Consider the following 21,675-nt stretch of genomic DNA (forward strand, 5'->3'; position numbering starts at 1 on the left):
ATCCAGTTTTCTGGATGTTTAAATATTATCCTGTCAAATTGGTCTGTTGAATTTGTGGTTTATTAATTGACAATTTATTGAACTATATAATTTGAACAACGAAAATGAAGTATGGATTTTTCTTTTTGGGATCACAGTCTCTGGGACTAGTCCTAGTTCATGCTCATAGTCGCTGGATAGCAGAACCATCTTCACAGGAAAACACCTTAGAAATGCCCAAATCTGGCACGAGCATTGATGGAAGTATGCCGAAAAGAATTGATCCCGGTGTACCACTCTGGCAATTCTATCTTTCCAGGTAGCTGAACATTTAAGCCAATAGTTGTCACTTTAAAACATTCTTTTACTGTCATTGCCTGAAGTGGCTATTTGTGCATGCAAATGTGGAAGTTACTTGCACAAAGTAATTTTAATATTGGTATTTTCAGGTAATTTAAATTTCACTCAAATACTTAAACATTTATAGTGCAGGAGGAAGCTATTCTGCCCATTATGTCCGCATGGGTCATCTAATATGTGACTACACTAATTCAGTTTTCCAGCTCTTGGCCCATAACACTGGAGGCAAGTGAATAGTTAAGTACTACTTTAACATTGTAATGAGTTTGACTCAACCACCCTTTTTCAGACAGTGAATTTCAAACACCCACTATTATTTTTGGTGAAAAATGTTTTTTCCTTAACTGTCTTGGTGTTCCTCTTGGACTGAACCAAAGCTCTGGCTATTTATATTTTTCTACCATTCACCCTATTAATGACCCTCTCAATGCAATGAACCTTCCTTTGGGACCCCGTAAACATTTACTCCAAGGTAAAGAAGACCCTTCAACTCTGGCAGCATTCTAACATGCTCTGCAGCCTCTCTCGAATGCAATCACATCCTTCTTATAATGTGACCAGAGCTGCATGCAGAGCTCCAGCTGTGGCATAACCAACATTTTATACAGTTCTAGTATAGCCTTCCTGCTTCTTTTATTCTCTACCAGGCCTAATAAATACAGGTATCCCACAAACCTCCTTAACCACCATTTTTTTTATCTACTTGTGCTGCTACCTTTGGAGATCTGTTGATATACGTGCCAAAGTCTTTATGATTTTCAGTACTTTCCAGGGTACTACCATTCATAGTGTTGTCTTATTAGCCCTCACCAAGTATATTGACTCAGTTTTTTTTTCTACGTTGAATTCCACTGCTTACTGTTCTGCCCACCTGACGGTTATCCTCCTTCCCCTTGACAACTTTGCCAATGTTTATATTATCTGTGAACTTAATCTATGTTTATACCCTATATTTAAATCCACATCATTCAAATAGACCTCCAGCAGCAAGGCTCTTGGCTCAGCCCTGTGGAATTTCCAGTAGGAACTGATTTCTAGTCACTCAAACATCCTTTTCACAAAACTCCCTGCTTCTAAACTCTCCGCCAATTTAGGATACAGGGCAGATTGCCAGGTTAGATTCAATGTGATCTTATTTGCTTGACCAGATTGACATACAACCTTTATGGAAAGCTTTGCTAAAAGTTAATGTAGACTCCATAATGTGTTAATCTATTGGCCATCCAATTTGGGAGAAACAACCAATAAATTTTGGACAGAATATTCTGGGATTCTTGTTCTTTTGATTTGTTGTGATTCAAAATTCAATTTTTTTCAGGGCTGTATGTGGATATTTGGAAGAGAGAAACTGGAAACTGGGGCAAGAAGTAATTTTAATTTTAAAAAAAGTCCTGCTATGAAGCCATAAAACCTCCAAACTTGTAGTAATCATTGTAAATTGACAGAAAAAAGGATAACTTGGTCTGTTTAAACCAGTGTGACACAATGGTGCAATGATTGCATGTCTATGTCGATAGACACTCCTCTAATCTCTTAAATAGTAACCCAAGCATATACATTAGTAATATTTCGTCAACATTTTTCAATGACTTTGTCTTCCTCAGGAACTAGTTCAACATGCTAGTTCCTGAAAGCACACAGAGAATCTACTCTCGCCACATGAATTCTCCAGGTCTTACTATCGGCAGGCAGACAAATTTGGTGTCTTGTTTTACACATTACTGATCAGATTTTCCTAACACACCTTGTTGAAATAACCTTTTGGTAAAACTCAAGGAAGCCATTTGGTGTAGTTAACTTCGCTCACATTACCTGAGTGCTGGCTGGAAGAGGGGGAAAATTTCCTAAATATTCCTTTGTGACTGTAACTAGGATTTTTTTTTTTCAAAACTAGTAATTATCCTGGTGACTTTAATTTTCCATTCAAAAGTTATTGTATGATTGGATACACTATTCTAACTGTATTGGCCAAAGCAAGCATTTGAATTTGTAGCCCAGTAAAACTCAAAAGAAACAATCCTACAGGTTAATGCACGTTTTCTGTTCCTTGTTTTACCTGTCACAGGATGGTCAGCATGGATATTGAACAAGTAATTACTCTTGGTCTAGCGCTCTTTCTTGCTATCAAATACATCTTCTTTGAGAAGGCGGAAACTCAGTCGTCTTTCTCATTGGTGGTACAGAAAAAGAATACTGATAGCTGTATGAATAATACTGGAGCTGCCAGATTCCAATCATGTTCTCTGGCAGATGAGGAACAAACTAGTAAAGAAAATACAGGTATAAATTTTGAAATATGCTTGTACAGTTGCTATGCACCAAAATGGAATTTACCATAATTAAGGGACCAGAATGTGAGCAAACTAGTCTAAGGGTGGCAGATTTCCTTTCCTACAATACGTTAATGAATTTGTTGAGTTCTTACTCAGTTTTGTTCTTACATATTTTGGACTGAATTCAAGTTCATATACTAGTAAAATTCTTTGGATTCTTAATCTAGCCATGGAAAATTGTGTGATAGTATACAGGTTATACTTTTGAGCTTGTCCTAGGCTTGTACTTTCATTTTAGGCTTATACAATTCTTCTTAATACAAATATTGGGTTCATCCATACAAGTTTATAATTTTGTTTGGAATGAGACAATTGACTTTATTACTGTTGCTCTATTTCAAACTAATCGCAGGTAATTTTTTTTCTGCAGATGAAGTCATTAAGCCTATTGCATTTACAATACCAAAATTGGTCAATGATTCATCAAAAGCAAATTTTGTGTTGGGAGACCTCACTCCTCCCAGCTCTTCATCCTCAGGAACACCCGAAGAGCTGGATATTGAGTTGCCATTAGAACCACGACCAATTGAAGAATGCTTATTCATACTCCGAAACCCAGAGGTAAAACGTCTCTAACTTAATTGGCAATGGTTTCACCTATTTAGTATTTGACTTTGGAAGGAATGTGAATGTTTTCTTAATCTGATTTGAATCATGTTCAATGACTGTTTAGTCAAATGCTGATATTATTTGTGCCTGTATTGAATAACATTTCAGCGGATTCAGTGAATTTTTATTCAGTCGTGACGTGTGATGTTTTTTCCCGTTGCTGAGTTCCTGGAAAGTGGTGTGAGCTGCCTCCTTGAACTGCTGCTGTCTGTCTCGCCACAGCACATTGCCATTAGGGAGTGAGTTCAAGTATTTTGACCCCATGCTACAGAAGGAACAGCAGTATATTTCCAAGTCAGAATCGTGAATGGCTTGGAGGGAAACTTGCAGGTGGTGGTGTTCGCATCTGCTATTTCCCTTCAATTTGTTAGTCATCATAGGTTTGGAAGGTGCCATCAAGTGAGTCTTGATGAGTTTCTGTAGTGCATGCTGCACCGGGCAGCAGTGTTTGAGGGGTAAATGTTCATGGATATGGTGCCAATCAGTTGGGTTACTTTGTCCAAATGGTACCAAGCTTTTTGATAATCATTGGAGCTACATTCAGTCAACATGGGGAGAATTCTATCACCCTCCCGGTGCCTTAGAGCATGGGCAGGCTTTAGGGAGCCAGCAAGTGAATTACTTTCTGCAAGATTTTTGCCTCTGATCTGGTCTTGTTGCCATACTATTTACATGGATAGTCCAGTTCATGTCCAGTTCAGGTTAATGGTACCTTCCAAATGTTAGATGAGGAATTCAGTGATAATGCCTTTTAAATGTCAAGGCATGATGGTTGCATTCTCTTTGTAAATGGTCATTTCCTGGCACTTACGTCACTTGTCAAACCAAACCTGGACATTGCCCAGGTCTTGGCTGCATTTGGACATGGACTGCTTCCGTACCGAGGAATAGCAAATATGCTGAATATGGTGAAATCATCAGCAAATATTCCCACTTCTGATCATATGATTGGAGAAAGATCATTGAAGTAGCTGATGATGATTGCATCTAGGATTCTGCTATGACAAACTCCTGCAGAAGTATCTTGGAGCAGAGATAACTGACCTCCAACAACCACGGCTACCTTCCTTGTATGCCATATATGGCTCCAAGCAGTGGGGAGTTTTCTGGAGATTTCCACTGACTCCACATTTCCTAATGCTCCTCTGCTATACTATCAAATACAGCTTCCATGTTAAAGAATCAAGCTAACAAAATGAAATGAGCATTAATTCTCTCTGCTCTTGTGACTTCATTGCAGTAAAGCTGAGTCACGCAGATAGAGCTGAGTTGCCCTGGCTAAACTCAAACTGAGCTTCAGTAAGCAAGTGCAGCTTGATAATACTGTTGATTACCTCTTTCCATTACTTACCAATCAAGAAAAGACTGGGGCATTAATTGGCTAAGCTGAATTTGTCCTACTTTTTGTTTACAACATGTGCAGGACATGTTAACAACTCTTATGATTATACACCAGGCTTCTGCCATCTTTTCTGCGTCAATCCTGGTGGTGTGACAGGACCTCTCTGTGGATGGTGTTATAAGGGGCATTATGTGTGACGTGATATTATGACTGTCAGGCTGCTGCTTGATCAAACGAGGTCAATTGTGTAATTTTGGTAATAGCCTTCTGCCTTAGTAAGGAGGTCTTGGTAAGGGTCGATGAGCTTGACTTGTTTGCATATGGATAAAGATGGGATAGTGTAGGAGGAGGGGCTTAGATTAGTTCACAGGTTGGCACAACATTGAGGGCCGAAGGGCCTGTTCTGCGCTGTATCGTTCTATGTTCTATGTTTCCGGCCTTTCCAGCTTTGTTTAAAAAAAGTTTGTAACTAAAGCATTAGTGTTAACCCACCATTGCTGTGGGTTTGAAGAGACATGGGCTAAACCAGGCAAGGGTGGCAGTTTTCCTTCTTGAAAGGACATCCGTGAATCAGAGGGGCTTTTTTACATCAATTATTTAATGGTCATCATTAGACTTTTCATTATAGATTTTAAATTGCATTCAAATTCATCACCTCCAGTGGTGTATTTGAGCCAGGTCCTCAATATAAAAAGCCCTTATCAACTTATTAGTCTAGTGACCACCTCAGCATTCAGCTCTCCTTTATTGTGGATAACAGATAATATATACTGAGAAATGTGCACTGATCTTCACACTATGCCTTGTTTATTGCATTTAACATAGCAACTTCTAGGGTTGCCTTTTCTTACCAATGCTGCTAAATTGCAGAGAGTTCAGTTAAATTCAGATGTTTAATTTCCCAATTTCTGATGCATGTAAACAGCTGAATAAGGAACTTTAGATTTCTAATACTAACTTAAAAAGGGTTCTAATTTGAATTAAATAATCTTTTCTTTTGTTTAAGATGCACTCTTATTTTGCCATTTTTGAGTGATGATTTCAAATGTTATTACAAACCTGGACCATAGGTTTATAGTAATCTGGTAGCTTTATGTTCATGGTTTCTATTTGCTTCAATTTTGATAGAATCTGCTAGAGAATGAATGTTAATGTAGAATTCTTGGAATTAAATTTCTGGTAAGATAGCCAGTCAGAGTTTGACTGCACTGAAAAGGGCCCTTCAGGCCATTTTGAGTCTGCACCAGACAAAAACAAGCATCTAAATTATTCTGATCCCATATACCAGCACTTGGCCTAGAGCCTTGCATCAGCATCACCAGTACACACAGAAATAGTTCTAAAATGTTTATTTAAATTAATGTCGAGCTTATGATTTTTTTTTATTATTTCCAGCGAGGAGCAAAACACCTTAGTGATGCTGAGGTAATCCGTCTGGTGAATGCCAAACACATTCCATCTTACAAACTGGAGAATCTGATGGAAACTCCAGAACGTGGTGTGTTCATTCGTAGACAGATCCTGGCTGAAAAACTGCCAAAAACTACTGCATTACAAATGCTTCCCTACAAGGATTACGATTACTCACTGGTAAGTCGAAGTTTTCAGTACTAGAGATTTGGAAGAGTGAGATTACAAACACATTGAACTATGGAGTTGTCTTTCAAGAGTGAGAGGTTAGAGACATGTGGATAACTTATTTGTTTCTTTTCCTCCAAATTAGGTAAAACTGAAAGGAAAACTCAATACAAACTTTAAACCATCTTCAATTGTATTTTTAAACTTTGACTAGTTTTAGTGATGCCATTTTTTAGTTTTGAGTGAAATAAATAATTCTCATGAAGGTTTACACTTGATTTATTTATTGATTTTTCCACTTTGTTCTCAGTCGTTATTGACTCAATCCTGTAACTGAGGGGCCTGATGAAAGATTTTCTGATTATTCACTTCAGAGATGTTGTACATCTCGTGGCTAGTGTGGACACTACCACTGTGCCACAAGAACCTGAGAGCCCTAATTGTAGGAGGAACATGATGAGCCTGCACACTTGTGCAGCTCCTTACATCTCTGTATTGACTCCCCTTTTTTCCCCCACTTCGGTGATTTTTATTTATGGATTAGGAGATCAAATTTTATATCGTGCTACCCTGGCACCTTCCAGCTGTAATTCCCTTTGTGTATATTAACTTTTTAAAGCTTGTACTGCCAATGGAGTTGACTTCCCTATTTCAGGTATCTACACTTTGACCTCATGCACATTGCATGAAAGATTGAGTGCTGGGCACTCTTCTTTTTAAGAACTGGAGTCAAGTTTCTTCATGGCCTTTACTTGACATCCAAATCGACACTGTCATCAAATATTATTGAAATGCATCCTGAAGTAGGAATCAACTGGTTAGTTAATTTTACGAAAGGCTGTGAGGCCATTTATATCACCAATTGATCTCGAGTCTACAAACTGGAATCAAATTGGGAATAGTAGATATGAATGAATTGGCTATTTAACCAGCTGAGCTTTGACAGGAGACAATTAAATCTAGGGTTTGTAGTTTTGGATTTGGAAATTGAATTCCACTTCTTCTTTCAATACGTGTGAATTTATTTTGTCTAACCTGATCTGCTAGGTCATGGGCACTTGCTGTGAGAATATCATTGGCTATATGCCCATCCCTGTGGGAGTTGTTGGACCACTTTTCCTGAATGGGAAGGAGTATCAAGTACCTATGGCGACGACTGAAGGCTGTCTTGTGGCAAGCACTAACCGTGGTTGCAGGGCAATAAGTGTAAGTAGACTTAAATATCCAATGTTATATTAAACAGATTCAAGAACAGGTTGCTCCACTCTGGTGTCTGACTCATAATGTTGATGTTGTGCATTCTGCCCTCCCCCCTCCCTCCTCACTGTTGCATGAAATGTCACAACCTGCACTCTGTGCTATACTTTTAAGCTCTCATATAGTACAATATGCCTATAAAGTGCACAAGATAATACTTTTCACTGTACTTTGCTACACATGACAGTAATACATTGAATCACACAAGTAAAATCAAATGTTTTATAGTCGAGTACTAAATATTTCATTACCTTTTTTAACTTGCTTGCTGGGGAAACTGAATATTTTGATTTTTCAATTTAAGCTGGGTGGTGGAGCACGGAGTCGCGTTTTGGCAGATGGAATGACTAGAGGTCCAGTTGTAAGGCTGCCGAGTGCATGTGAGGCAGCAGAAGTGAAAACCTGGCTAGAGAACCCCGAAGGCTTTCAAATTATGAAAGAGATGTTTGACAGCACTAGTAGGTGAGGTTTTGTGTATTCTATAATATTAGATTGAGACTCTTGAATTTCAGATTATTCTGCGCTGTATTGTTGTTAGGCTGCCATGAAGTGACAATGTGGGTCCATTTCTTTACCATTTTTTTCCTGATTTCACCTCCAGTTTGCACCAAAGGTCTTTGTTTCTCTGGAGCCTTCCAGTGGAATGTACATTTCTGTAGAGCTCCACGTATGCAGAAGTGTGAAGATAATTCTTTTTTTAAAAAAAAAAATTGCTGCATTGTACTTAGTTAGATTTTGTATTTGTACTGGACATAGTGTGAATTTAACTTAAGAACATGTCCTAATGAGCTGGAGGAAGTTATTGCAAGTGACATTGGTACAGAGTGACTTAATTTCACTGCTAGACTTTTGATTTTGGCTTAGTTCTAAATCCCAGTTTAAAGCAACTTCTGACTCCTTGGAAGGAACGAATATCAGTGAGTGTAGCTTCCCACTGTTAATTGAATTTGACACTTAATACAAATTGCTTCCACCAAGAAGCTTTGAAAAGTGTCCAGAAAACATTTTATGTTCCTGACAGGGAATGATTTTAAAAGTTTGGGAAGCATCAGTACATTTCTTTTGGTGAAGAACTCTCAGAATTATTCAATATATCTTTGGAATTTATAAAGTGCACATCAGTACTCTGTCAACAAACCACAATAGTGGTAGAAACAAAGGAACTAGAAGCAGGTGCAGGCAAATTGCTTGTCGAGCCAGCTGCACCATTTACTACCATCATTGCTGGTGTCCTCTCTGCCTCAATTCCACTTCCCTGTCTGCTCTTCCTAATCCTTTAGTCCATGAGGAATTTTTTAAAAAATCTGTAATCTCCTTAAATTTAATTCAGTGCCCCAGTGTCCACTCCACTGCATTCCGGGCTAAGTGAATTTTATAGATACGTGCTCCTTTTCAGAGAAGTGATTTCTGCTCCTCTCAATTTTAGCCTAAGGGGTGACAGATTTAAAACAATGGTCTTTCTTTCTACATATTTCCCTTCAAAGCAAAATATCTGCTGTCTACGTTGTCAATCCTATTTAACGTCTCTTGAACCTTAATTGGATCTCCCGTCATTCTTTTTAAACTCTAGCAAATATAGGCCTAAACACTCAAACCTCTCGTCCGTGAACCACCTTTGAACTGCATCCTTCCTCGAGGAGGTGAAAAACTGTATGTACTTTTATAGGTACAGCGTCACCAATGCCTTGTATAATTGCAGCAACACTTCCCTGTTTTTGCAGTTCATTCCTTCAATAAATGCCAAAATTATATCTGTCTGCCTTCTCACCTAGCATGCCTGCATACTAGCTTCCTGTGACTCTCACAGAAGGACTTTCAAATCCCACCTCACAAAGCATTTTGAACTGTCTTTATGTAAGTTGCCTTGTTCCATTCTTTAGACCAAAAATTGATTATCTTGAGCTTACCTACTTTTAAACTCCATCTGCCAAATTTTGGGCCATGCATTTAATCCAATTTCATTTTTCTTCATTGCAACTTCCCACCTATTTTATTGTCCTCTTTCTGTTTCTGAGGATGCTCACTCGAGTAGCTGGGAAGAAAATTTGTACAATGTATTCATGCTTCAAAAGTTGAAATGAGGCTCAGGAAGGATCAGAGGGATAGCATTAATCTGTTTTATTATATTGTCATTTTTGTGGTAGTCATCAGGTTTTCTTTGCCCAGTACTGTCCTTGTCTGTCTTCAAATACCACACCACAACTTCCAGCAAGCATATGTCATTTAGGTTTAATTTGCAGACTTCCCACAAACTCTCTGTAGCTCAGCTGAGACATGGAAGGTTCTGTCACCTGTCCTGTATCTACCCCAACCAGAAATGTGGCCCTAGAGTCATTTGGAATTATACAAAACAAGTTAGTACTAACATGCTAGAGATTGGCTTAACTAACTGCAGTTTCTTACCTCTACAAATCGACGGTAGTTTACACAAAATCTCCCAAGTTTATTTGTGCACAGAATCTTGCAATTTTTTAAAATCTGCAGATATGCCCGGCTTCAGAAGCTGCAGATTGGGCTTGCTGGACGTGATCTCTATATCCGTTTTCAATCAAAGACTGGAGATGCCATGGGCATGAACATGATCTCAAAGGCAAGTATAAGTTCAAGATACTGGAGATAGTCAACGGGCTTATGCAGCATTCATGTGAAGAAACTGTATTGTCTGTCAGAACAAGAAAATATTAGATGGAATAAGTATGAAATAATGACAGAGGCAGAATGAAGGACTGGGATAGCGAAAGAACAAAGGACAGGTCTGTGATATGGGAGGTAATGGTATTAGCACCAGACCTTTCTAATCTAGACACCTGGGTTTGAATCCTACCATGACATAGTGCAATTTGAATTCAATAAAAAGCTGGAATAAAGTGTCTAAAGAATCTGATCATGAAACAGTTGTCATTTGGTGAGTTAGAGGAGTTCATTGACACTGTCTTTCAGAAAGGAATTTGTCATTGTTCTTAGCTGGGCTGGCCTACATGTGACTCCAAACCCACAGCAATGTGGTTGACTCTTAACTGTCCTCTGTCCTCTGGGTAATTGGGGAAATAAATGCTGGCTGAGCCAGTGACACCATTTCTTTCTGCGGGGGTACAAAATGGAAAAGTTTAAATGCTAAATGTACCTGTTGATCTTCTGGTTGCTGTGGTTTCATTCTGTCCCGATACAGCCTGATTACCCTTGGCCTTCTATATTTCTCGCAGTGACAATTGAAGAGCAGCACCTGATTTTTCAGTTGGGCATGTTACAGCCTTCTGTACTTGTATGTCATTGCCTGGACTTGATCTCTTGGGAAATGGCCATGTTTATTCGGTCACTTTTTTGCAGCTCTTCTGGACCGCTACCACATTTCTTGTCATAGTTCCCTTTTGCTTTCAGTCTCACATCATACGCCATCTAGGAGATTTTTACCTAATCCCTCAACTTCTGTTCATCTGCAAATTCTTTGTGTCTCTTAACATGTCTATACTTTCCTATCTACCTTGGTATCATCTTCAAATTAAGCTGCTACACTTTTTTGGTCCCCTCAGCTCGATCATTGGTGTAAATCGTAAAATGTTAAGCCCCCAGCACAGTTACCTGTAGGACTCCCTATTCTTCATATTCTTGCCAACCAAACAACAATGCGAGCGTACTGGGTTTTTGCCAGGCAGCCAACCTTCTATGCATGATAATGTAAGATGGCAGTGGAGGATGCTCCAACCAGAGCTCTTGGCTCTACCTCTTTTTTTTTTCTCTTGTTTTCTCCCTCCCTCTCCTCCATGGTGTTGGCAGAGACGCCAGCAGCTGGAGTGGGGATGCTGGCAACCAGCAGCCTGGTGCAAGAGGGAAAGTAGCCCAGCAGAGAGCGTGGCAACAACCAGTGGTCAGACCATGTGGAGGCCCCCTGTGTTCAACTGGTGCAGAGAGCCTTTGGAGTCATACTGTGGCATTTGTCTTTTTAACTTTGTGTCTTGTTTTTTTCTGACCTATGGTCATACTGTGATGTAACTTTTTTTCTTCGTTTCTCTATTCTGTAACTAAGAATTATATGTAGGTACCTTTTTGTACCCAATATAGCCTTGAAAGTGGCAACTTCTAGACTTTTTGCTGTACTCATTTGAATAAGTGTGACAGTAAAGCTAATTCAGTTCAATGTGTTGCACCTTATATCGTGAACTTTTACTTGCTGCAGTAACTTCTGCGGCATTTGTAAAATGCTTTTTAAGATAATCTTACAAACTTCCCTTTATTACTCCTTTTAAGTAAGTCATTCATTTTTTTCTTGTTTCAAAACGTACCAATAAAAAGGTTGGGGGTGGGCTGTGAAAAGAAAAATAAGACCAGCTATAACTTTGAAGGTTGCCATTTTTAATTTGTAGTTTCTGAATATTACTTGATTTCAGACTAAATTCCATTACTTTTTGCTGTTTATCAAACAAACTCACTAACATTTAAAGTGTGTGTGGTGATGCAAAAGTCATGTATAGGGAAACATTATTGTGCGTGGTAGAAACAGCAAGCTGCTGTGAAAGTTGTTTGAGTACTTTTCCTATGTGGTTGCAATAGATTAAGTGACCTTTTTGTACATGTTTCATAATTTGATATCTTAAGACTGGCTTTTTTTCTCCTTGTTTTGTTTAATAGGGTACAGAGAAGGCTCTCTCCAGGTTGCAGGAAGAGTTCCCATCTTTGCGTGTACTAGCTGTTAGTGGCAACTACTGCACAGATAAGAAACCTGCTGCAATTAACTGGATTGAGGGAAGGGGAAAGTCTATAGTTTGTGAAGCAGTCATTCCAGCCAAAGTTGTGCATGAGGTATATCAGTGTGTGCAAGTGTTTGCACTTTGCATGGTTCACGCTACTTCAGTAAGAGATGTATTAATTGATATTAAAGGCTTTCACAAATCATTTGATTCTAACAGTTGTCTGTAATTAGTTTAATTCGCTTTGCATTTTCTTTTGTTTTCTTTAGGTATTAAAAACCTCTACACACTCTCTTGTAGAAGTGAATATCAGCAAAAACCTGGTTGGTTCAGCTATGGCTGGAAGTCAGGGTGGTTACAATGCACATGCTGCAAATATCGTTACAGCTATTTATATTGCCTGTGGACAGGTAGGTGCAAGAATTTTTTTCAGTGTTTATTTTGCTGCATTCTCAATTGTACATGTTTTTGCAATAACGAAAATCTGCCTACCTTCAGTGACAGCATACTGGAAATATACCAGGTAAGTAGCCAACAGAGGATTTGGAGTCAGTTCTGAGGAAGGGTCACCGGGCCTGAAATGTTAACTAATTTTTTTCTTCACAGTTGCAGCCAGACCGGCTGAGCTCTTCCAAAAACTTCTTTTTATGTTTGTGATTTACTGTATCTGTAGTTCTTTTGGGTTTTTATAGAGGATTTTGTTTGGACCCAGACCTGACAAGTTGAGAGATCCTTCTTTATTTGATGTCTCAACCCAGACATAGTATTGTTAAGACACTGGTTAAAAATTTAGGCTAGCATCAGTAAAACCACATGATTTCCAAAGCTGCCATTACTTAATTGGCCTTTGAACTGTTTAGATGTTATGGATAAGTATAGGAGTTAGAATGTCATGTGGCTGTACACGACATTGGTGAGGCCACTTTTGGAGTACTGTGTTCATTTCTGGTCATTTTTGCTACAGGAAGGATGTTATTAAACTAAAAAGTGCAGTGAAATTTATAAGGATATTGCCAGGAATGGAGGGTTTGAGTTATAAGGAGAGGCTGGATCTCTTGTCCTGGAGCTTCAAGGCTTTTAAAAATCATGAAGGGAATAGATAAGGTGAGTAGCTAAGGTATTTTTTGTGAAGGTGGTGGAGCCCAAAACTTGAGAGCATAGGTTTAAGGTGTGAGGGGAAGGGTTTTTTTAAGAGACCTAAAGGCAACTTTTTCACAGAAGGTGGTGCATGTATGGAGGAAGATACAATACAACATTTAGAAGACATTTCAACAGATGCATGGATAGGCAAGATATTAGCAGGTTATGGACCCAAGCTCAGGAAGATGGGTCTAGTTAAGTTTGGGATACTTGATTTGACGTGCATGAGTGGCCTGAATGTTCTGTTTCCAATGCTGTTTGATTCTGTAATTCGGTAATTTTCTAATGACTGTTCTACCTGGGTAGTTTTTGTGTCAGTGTAATTTTAAAACTGTCTGATCTTACTGATGAACTAGTATGTGCTGTTGGTTTCCCTTGTTTACTGTGAAACCCCACTGTCATCAACAGTAAAAATGAGTGCGGTAGCCATGGAACCTCAGGAGCTTGAGATCCACCTTTCTTGTATCTTTTTTCAAGGCCATATAATCATTCTGCTGTCAGTGCATTTGAGCACTGTCTGCCATTTGCTAATCATACTTGCCAGAGCTACTGAAGGTATACTAAACCATAGCTCTAATTTTAAAATCATCCTAAAAAATTGCACTCATTGTTTCACTTCTATGACATGTCCCACTATAAGCCATTCCTGTAGCCTATTTGTTTCAGAAGTGTTACCAATGACTGTACTCACCAGCTTGGATTTTAACAACTTAATGATTTAGCTGGCTGTACAGCCAACTAGAATATTGCCACTATCAGTTTCCCTTCAATCTATTTGAGTGTTGCCTAAAAGTGCATATTTAAGGTGATAAACACAAACTGGCATTAGTGTGTTTTTGTATCTTTACTCTTCTAACCCATAAGCATTTAATTCTTTACCCTGTTTGTTGTAATTTGCTGATTTTTTTTTTTACATGCTGTATAAACGGGTTGATGCTACATGTTTCTAATTTAGGACCCAGCCCAGAATATTGGTAGTTCAAACTGTATTACGTTAATGGAATCAACAGGCCCCAGTAATGAAGACTTGTATATTAGCTGCACCATGCCGTCCATAGAGGTTGGAACTGTTGGGGGAGGAACCAACTTGCCACCGCAGCAAACTTGCCTGCAGGTGAGAATTTGTGTAAATAATTTATACTTGATGTTGTATTTCTTGATGTGCAGATTGAAACCAGAAAAAAAACTAATGAAAAAGTAAATGGAGATGGTACTAGTTTTGGCCAAATATTTGGCTTGTTTCAGACCCTGAGAGCAGACTACGTTTATAGTGGCTGGTGCATTTATGGGAAATTTAACAGCCAGTTGTTCACACTGAGGCATGATGCAGAACATTAGTGACATAAAGTGAACAAAACAACAGGAAAAACATGGAATTTTTAATATTCAAATTGTCGGTGCAGGTGGGGGCTTTAATTTTTTTACCTTTCATAGGATGCCACTCTTAAGACAGTGGAAATTTAGGTGACTCTAATGGAGTCTTTCTATGCTAGTGAAGTGAACAATTGGCATATTCTGGACCAAAAGCAACTTCAAATAATTTGAAGTTTGGAACAGTAACAGATAACATTCAAAGATTTGTTGTTGAGTGTAGAATGCTAAGGAAGATTTACTTTAGAAGTAACTAAACATAGGAACAAGAGTGGACCATTCAGCCCATCAAATGTGCATCACTGTCGTGAAATTACGTCAGATCTGGTGCCACCTTCCCATATTCTCTCCCATATTCCTTGGTGTCTTTTAATTTGCTCAATGATTTCAGCTTCCACAGTGCTGTGGAGTAATGAATACTAAAGGTTCACCACCTGTGCTGAAAAAGTTCTGCCTTTGTCAAAGATAGTAAAAACTGCTGATGCTGGAGTCAGAGACAATAGTGTGGAGCTGGAGGAACACAGTAGGCCAGGCAGCATCAAAGGAGCAGGAAAGCTGATGTTTCAGGTCAGGACTCTTCTTCAGAAATGGGGGAGGGGGAAGGGAGCTCTGAAATAAATAGACAAAGGACGGTTGGGGCTGGGGAAGGTAGGTGAGATGCTGATAGCGAGTGAGTGCAGATAGCCGGTGGTGAGGATCGATCAGTGAGGTGGGAGAAGATGGACAGGTCAAGGAGCTGGGGATGAAAGGAGGGATTGGTCATGGAATGAGGCTGGGGTTAGGGAGATTTTGAAACAAGTAAAGTCCACATTGAGACCATCTGGGTGGCGTCGTTGTGACACCTTTCTCAATTCATTTTTAAATGGCCTACCCATCTGTGCTACAACTGAATGAATAGTTATGAGAGATTTATTTGGTCTTAAACTTTTGACAGTCGGTGCTTCCCTGCTGATAGGTTCCAAGATATTTTTAATTAAGCCCTGAGATTTTGTCCTGTGGTTTTTGATCACCAGTCAGGAGAAATATATACACCCTCCCGTAAAAAATTATCTCTCCTGCTTGGAAATGTTGAGGAAACTAGGCCTGAAAGAAAAAAAAGAGGTGGCTGCTGCTGCGAAACTGAGGTGATGATAAATGCTGGGTGGTTTGCTAATGAGAACGGTCAGTGGTTTGAAGTTGTTAGCTGTGCTGGGAGCAACCCATACAAAACAAGACCTGGGGTTGTTGGGGTGAATACTGAAGATGGAGGAGGCTATTCAAGTTCTGAAATTGTTACATTCAATGCTGAGTCCCAAGAGCTGTAAAGTACCTGAGGTTTTATTTCTCCAGCTTGCTGTGAGTCTTGCTGGAACACCCGTAGCAGGCCTGAGAAAGAAATGTTGGCACAGGAATGCTGTTGAAGTGGCAGGCAACTGAATACACTCATTTTTTACAGTCTGAGCATAGCTGTTCCATAAAGCAGGCAGCCAGGTGGTGTTTTGTCTTTCCCCCAGTATCGAGTTGTGAATGCAGTAAACTAGATAGAGTGAAGTGCAGGTATTTTGCTTCAGGAAAGTGTCTGGGCCTTGGAAAGTGAGCAGAAGAGGTAAATGGGCAGGTGTTACGCCTTCCGCGGTTTGCGTGTCCCAGAAAGAATGGTCCCTGCAAAAGAGAGATAAAAAAGTGCTCCTTTTGTTTTATCTTTTACCAAACTCCTCACTCACTAAATCTGCTTACAATCTGTTGTTTCTTTTAAAATATTTCTACGTTTTCTTAGATGCTTGGTGTTCAGGGTGCAAGTCGGGAGTGTCCTGGTGAAAATGCACGTCAGCTGGCAGAGATAGTTTGTGGTACAGTAATGGCAGGTGAACTGTCTCTCATGGCAGCACTAGCAGCTGGACATCTGGTGAAAAGCCACATGATCCACAATAGGTAAATCAGTTTTTCACAATGTTTCACTGCTTGTACTTGATTAAATTTAAAAACTATCTACACATTTCAAACACTGCCATTAATGCCTTAGCACTTTGTCATTCAACCGTTTACAGCTAGTCTGCTCTACCAAAACTTGTTGCTATACATTTCCTACCTTTTAAAACAATTTGTGTTGAATTACAGCAGTGTAGTACATTTAAGCTGCATATTAGCTACTTTTAATGTTCTCCTGTTCTGGTTTCAGCAATGTAGCCAAGAAGGCAGTTACATGTCTTTTGGATCTAGCTGTCTCAACTTGTTCAGTGTACACTTTACATTTGATTTTGGGCTGTCAGCTGATGGTGGGGTAGGGGAAGTAATCCAAGACAATCCAGCTGGAGTGACTGGATTGAAACCAGGAATGAATTCAAAAATGTCCAGTTTATTTTTTTGTTCCCCCCCCCCCCCCCACCCCGTGCCTTACTTTTATTCTCCATTGTAAATGGCCACAACATCACAATGTTGGTGAGACTGGATTGGTCAACTCAGCATATTCCTTGAATAGAGCAGTCTGTGTATTGTTGTCTCCCTGGAGCTTGCTTGCCAAGTTAGCCATTTCTGAAAGCTTGGTGCAATTTCAGAAAATCTTTTATCATACCAGCCTTAACTTCTGCTAGCTCAGTTGCTTTCATGTAGATAATGGTTGAATGAGGAAGGCCCCATTTTGATCAGTCAGCCCTGCTGCAATGAACCAAGGTGGCAAACTTAGCACAGCTAATTCACCTAACCTGCACATCTTTTGGGCAGTGGGAGGAAACAGGAGCACCCAGCAGAAACCCATGCAGACAGAGAAGGTGCAAACCCCCGCAGTCTCCTGAAGCTGGGTCCCTTGTGCTGTGAGGCAGCAATGCTAACCACAAATGTCCTTTTAAAGTGAGTGGTTTTCTAGGGCTATGTAAGTAAGCACATTGCTCTGGGCAAGAGTGGCGGATTTCTTTCTTTCCCTCTTTAAGATGCAGTTTCATGATTACTGTTACCAAGACTTCTTTTTTTGTTTTATGTTCCAGACTTTTGATTTCTTGAACCCTGAATTGCTAATTCAGTAACATTTCCACAATTCATTTCCCTAGCTAACCCTCCGGCATCAATTCTGTCAAGTTATTTCCCCCTTTTGGAAGGGACTAGAGGTTAGTTTAAAAATCACATGTCTTCGGTTAGATGAAGAGAAATTTTGAAAGCTGCTTTTCAACAAAAAGCTGGATGGTCTTTTGTATACTCACATGAAGTGCCATGACCTGGTGGGTGGTGTACTCATAGGAAGACAAATCTGATTGGTAGTAGCTTTTTGAGCAATTAGTGATGAATAGGGACTACTTAGTGGTTTAAGTAACTAGATGTAAATACAAACAGCCTCTCCTACATGTCAGTTGAACCTATTGTAAAGATCACTTGTCACTACTCAATGTTATGCTTAAATCTGCAGGTCAAAGGTTAACCTCCAGGTGCTCCCCAGCAGCAGTACAAAGAAAGCAGCTTGATTTCAATAGGATATGTGAAAGGGATTCACTGAAGACTGGCACTTGTACACTGGAAAAATGCTTTGGCTTTCTGTTTGGAATTAAAGGGACAATTTTTAGTGTTCATGACTGATTTTCAGAATTGCTGGTCTGAACTGTTGACCAGTATATCTGAAATGAAGCGAACGAGGATGACTCCCAAAGCAAAGATACCAGTATCAAATAGTGTACCCAGAAATCATACAGTGGTACGAGAGTAGCCTGCAGAACCTACTATGAGAAGAAACTGTAAAATGTAAAGGACCTTGTGAATGTTTGCTATTCCTGCTTAATCCTATTGTCTTAAATTGTCATAAGTTATTATTTGTTTTTCTTTTGGATTAGTTTCAAAGCTTGCAATAATGAGTGTCTGGACTGAAATTACTGAAAACAATTACTACACTCTTGATTAAAAACACATCCCTGGCTGTGGAAATTGTTTTGAGTAAGGTTGATATTACCATAGACACTTTTTTAAAAAAAAAATTTGTTCACTTTGCACAAATGTATAGGTGTTGCACAGTCAAGAAATTCAAGAGTAGGGAAGTTATATCAGGATGATAGTATATGTAAACTGTTGAAGAGACGTCAAAATGCTCTATACTGAGTTTTAATATTTTTTATTAATAGCAACTGAATTAGCTTTTGCCAAAAAAATTTTAAAACCTCTACTTCACTGATAGTTTAATCTCCAATTCAACTTCAAAATCTGGTACAAATTCATTATATCATCCTTTCCATGCCTTTGGGGAGAATACCTGAAGTAATCTACTTGATTTAACAGCTGAAGAGTAGCTTGCCAGTAATTGACCTGGAATTTCCTGACTGCTTGACACAAGTGGTCAAAACAAAACTAACTGCACCTAGCTTTTAACACTGGCATCTCCTTAACCATGTGCACTGTTTCTCCAGATCCTCTGATTAACTTGGCACAGAGTGAAACCTAGTTCTCTAATTATATGAATTGACCAGTTATGAACAAGCTGTATTTTTGCCAGCAGTTTAGCTGCGGCAGAACCTAGCATTGTCTTGATATCTTTACTGTACATCATTCCGATGAGTTTATATTTAAGGTTTCATGACCCTCACCTATATATTTCAGTAGAAAGAGCGTGCCCAAGGCTGGTACTTTGATTCCAGGCCAGTTGCTTAAAAAAAAATGTTCACCCAAAGTAGAATAATGTTCATTTTCACTTTTACATTATGAAAAATAAATATGGGTCACTCATAACATTTTGCACATCTCTCACCACTACACAGAGCTTTTCAGTCTTTCTTTTCAAGCAAGTGATAGTTGTAATAGGATATTTAAATTTCAATTTACCCTAGAAGTACAGCAAGATACTTCAGTTTGTGTGCTTTTGATTTGTCCCTTTATTCATTGTTTATTACAAATTCTGTCAGCAAAGTTACAGATGTTTCAAACTGCTAAGAGGTAGGTTGATGATTCTAAGCCTTCACCTGCAGTTTCGGGAATGTTATCATTTAAGAGTACTCCATTCATTACATAAAAGCAGTAGTGTCCAGGAAACTATTAGTAATAAAGATCTTACAAATCAAAGACTCAATTTAACTTGCATTACTGTCACCACCACTGCTGCTAAGCTTACTAAGTTTTCAAACAAAAAAGTGTTTGAAACAATTCATAGACACACAATTGCTTGATGCCCTATTTACCAAAAAAAGTTATTAAGAACACTTTTAAAGATAGTTCTTGTTTCATTTGAATGACAGATTGAACAGGCAATGTTATGTGCAAAATGTGTATCAGCGTCTGAACAGGTTTAATCAAATCTAACTGGCTGGTTAGAGGCCCAAGACTATTTAGACTTGACTATATCACAACAGTGACTGTACTGTGATTGTATTGTACTTCGAGGCAAAGTTCACAGTTCTTGTTCATGAAAAGCAGAGTAGAAACAACTAGTCTACCACAATTCTAGCACATGCTTTTACAAGGGGTGAAATTCATCATTAAATACATTTTTAATATGAAACTGTATAATAGTACTGATCTCTACCATTAAATCAATCTACATGGTTTTCAAAGTATCATTGAAGAGAGACATCTTGCTTAGTATAGGATAATGCAAGAATGCCAAATTCCAGATGACCACAAATAAGGAGGAAGGAAAGCAAACTATAACAATTCTAAGAGGAGTTTTACTGTAATGGATGCATTTAAGCCTGTTTCTCTTTCTACATATATCTCAGAACCTACTGAGTTTCCTCAGTGCTTTGTATTTATTTTACTACATCACCAAGGAAGTGATGGTCCAGTGGTGATATTACTGGACTGTTAATCCAGAGATCTAGATCATGTTCTGGGGACACAGATTCATATCCCACCATGACAGATGGTGGAATTTGAATTCAGTAAATGTCTATAATTAAGGGATGGGCAATAAGTGCTGCCTAGCCCATGAACCCTCATCCTGTGAATGAATAACAAAATAAGGAACATTCGATCAGTCATGAGGTCTGAAAGCCATAAGGTGTAAAATACATTGTTAGTGTGTAACAGAGGAGGGCTGTTTACCTGCACAATTGACAGGCACTAGTTGTTTTTGTTTTATTTTCTCCTTCATGCATCGGAATACAAATCTAGCCCCTCACACGTGAAGGTTTGGTAGAAGATTCCATTTGAAAATACTTTGGACATATTTCATTATGTCTGATTCTGTAAGAGTGGAAAGTGATTTCCTCACAGCCTTTTGCTAATCTACAATGGGTTAAGGTCAATAGAAAACATTTTACAGAGACCAAAAACAGACATTTGTTCTACAACCTTATAGTGGAGCTACAAAAGTGGAGTCCTTTGCATATGTTGTTTTACTTTATCTACTTAAGGGTTAGTATCAAAAATTACATTGTTTCTCTGTTGATTTGTAAAAAGTTGAAATACTAACATAACTAGAAGATAAAAGGAAAACAGTGAATAGTTTTATACCCATAGAGGATACTTGAGGTTGGTTGGCTCGCCAAGCTGGTTTGTTCTGCAGACCTTTTGTTGTTGTGCTCAGTAACATCCTCCGTACAGGCTCCGAAGAAGCATTGGTGTGTTTTCCTGCCTGGTTTTTAAACTCTGGGGTCTGTTGATATGGATTGCCTCACTTCTGGTTTTCCTTCCTAGTGGAAAGTATATGGGGTAGAGTTCAATATGTTTATTAATAGCATGCTTTAGGGAGTGCCAGGCTTCTAGGAATTCTCATGCGTATCTCTGCCTAGCTTGTCCGAGGATTTTGTCCTCTGGGATGTTGTCCCAGTGGAAATGGTGTTCTCCCACTGGACAAAATCAGGAAGGAATCTAACAACATCGGACAAACGGGAAGGAAACAAAGGCACACGAACACCAACTGGCCACGAGAAAGGACAACACTCACTGGTCTCAATCCACATGGACAAGGAGAACCAAAATCGACTGGGACATCAAAATCCTGGGACAAGCTAAGCAGGGGCAGGCATGAGAATTCCTCGAAGCCTAGCACTCCAAAAAACATGCTATTAACAAACATTGAACTCGACCCCATATACATTCCACTAGAGAGGAAATCCAGAAGTGAGGCAATCCA

At 39.0% G+C, this 21,675-nt stretch overlaps 1 protein-coding gene across 1 annotated transcript in view; it reads left to right on the forward strand.

Moving 5' to 3' along the window:
- Nucleotides 1-19,664, forward strand: part of hmgcra (3-hydroxy-3-methylglutaryl-CoA reductase a) — a 43,449-nt gene extending 23,785 nt beyond the window's left edge. The window contains exons 9-20 of the mRNA XM_048526937.2: nt 138-298; nt 2,405-2,619; nt 3,043-3,233; nt 6,019-6,213; nt 7,249-7,407; nt 7,763-7,920; nt 9,943-10,048; nt 12,085-12,255; nt 12,413-12,553; nt 14,239-14,397; nt 16,411-16,565; nt 18,031-19,664. Coding sequence (XP_048382894.1) covers nt 138-298; nt 2,405-2,619; nt 3,043-3,233; nt 6,019-6,213; nt 7,249-7,407; nt 7,763-7,920; nt 9,943-10,048; nt 12,085-12,255; nt 12,413-12,553; nt 14,239-14,397; nt 16,411-16,565; nt 18,031-18,085 — 1,866 coding nt within the window. The 3' untranslated portion in view covers nt 18,086-19,664. The remainder of the gene's footprint in view (nt 1-137; nt 299-2,404; nt 2,620-3,042; nt 3,234-6,018; nt 6,214-7,248; nt 7,408-7,762; nt 7,921-9,942; nt 10,049-12,084; nt 12,256-12,412; nt 12,554-14,238; nt 14,398-16,410; nt 16,566-18,030) is intronic.
- The last annotated feature ends 2,011 nt before the right edge of the window (nt 19,665-21,675 follow it).

The sequence above is a fragment of the Stegostoma tigrinum genome, chromosome 3 (genome assembly GCF_030684315.1).
Source record: "Stegostoma tigrinum isolate sSteTig4 chromosome 3, sSteTig4.hap1, whole genome shotgun sequence".
In the NCBI taxonomy this organism is placed as follows: domain Eukaryota; kingdom Metazoa; phylum Chordata; class Chondrichthyes; order Orectolobiformes; family Stegostomatidae; genus Stegostoma; species Stegostoma tigrinum.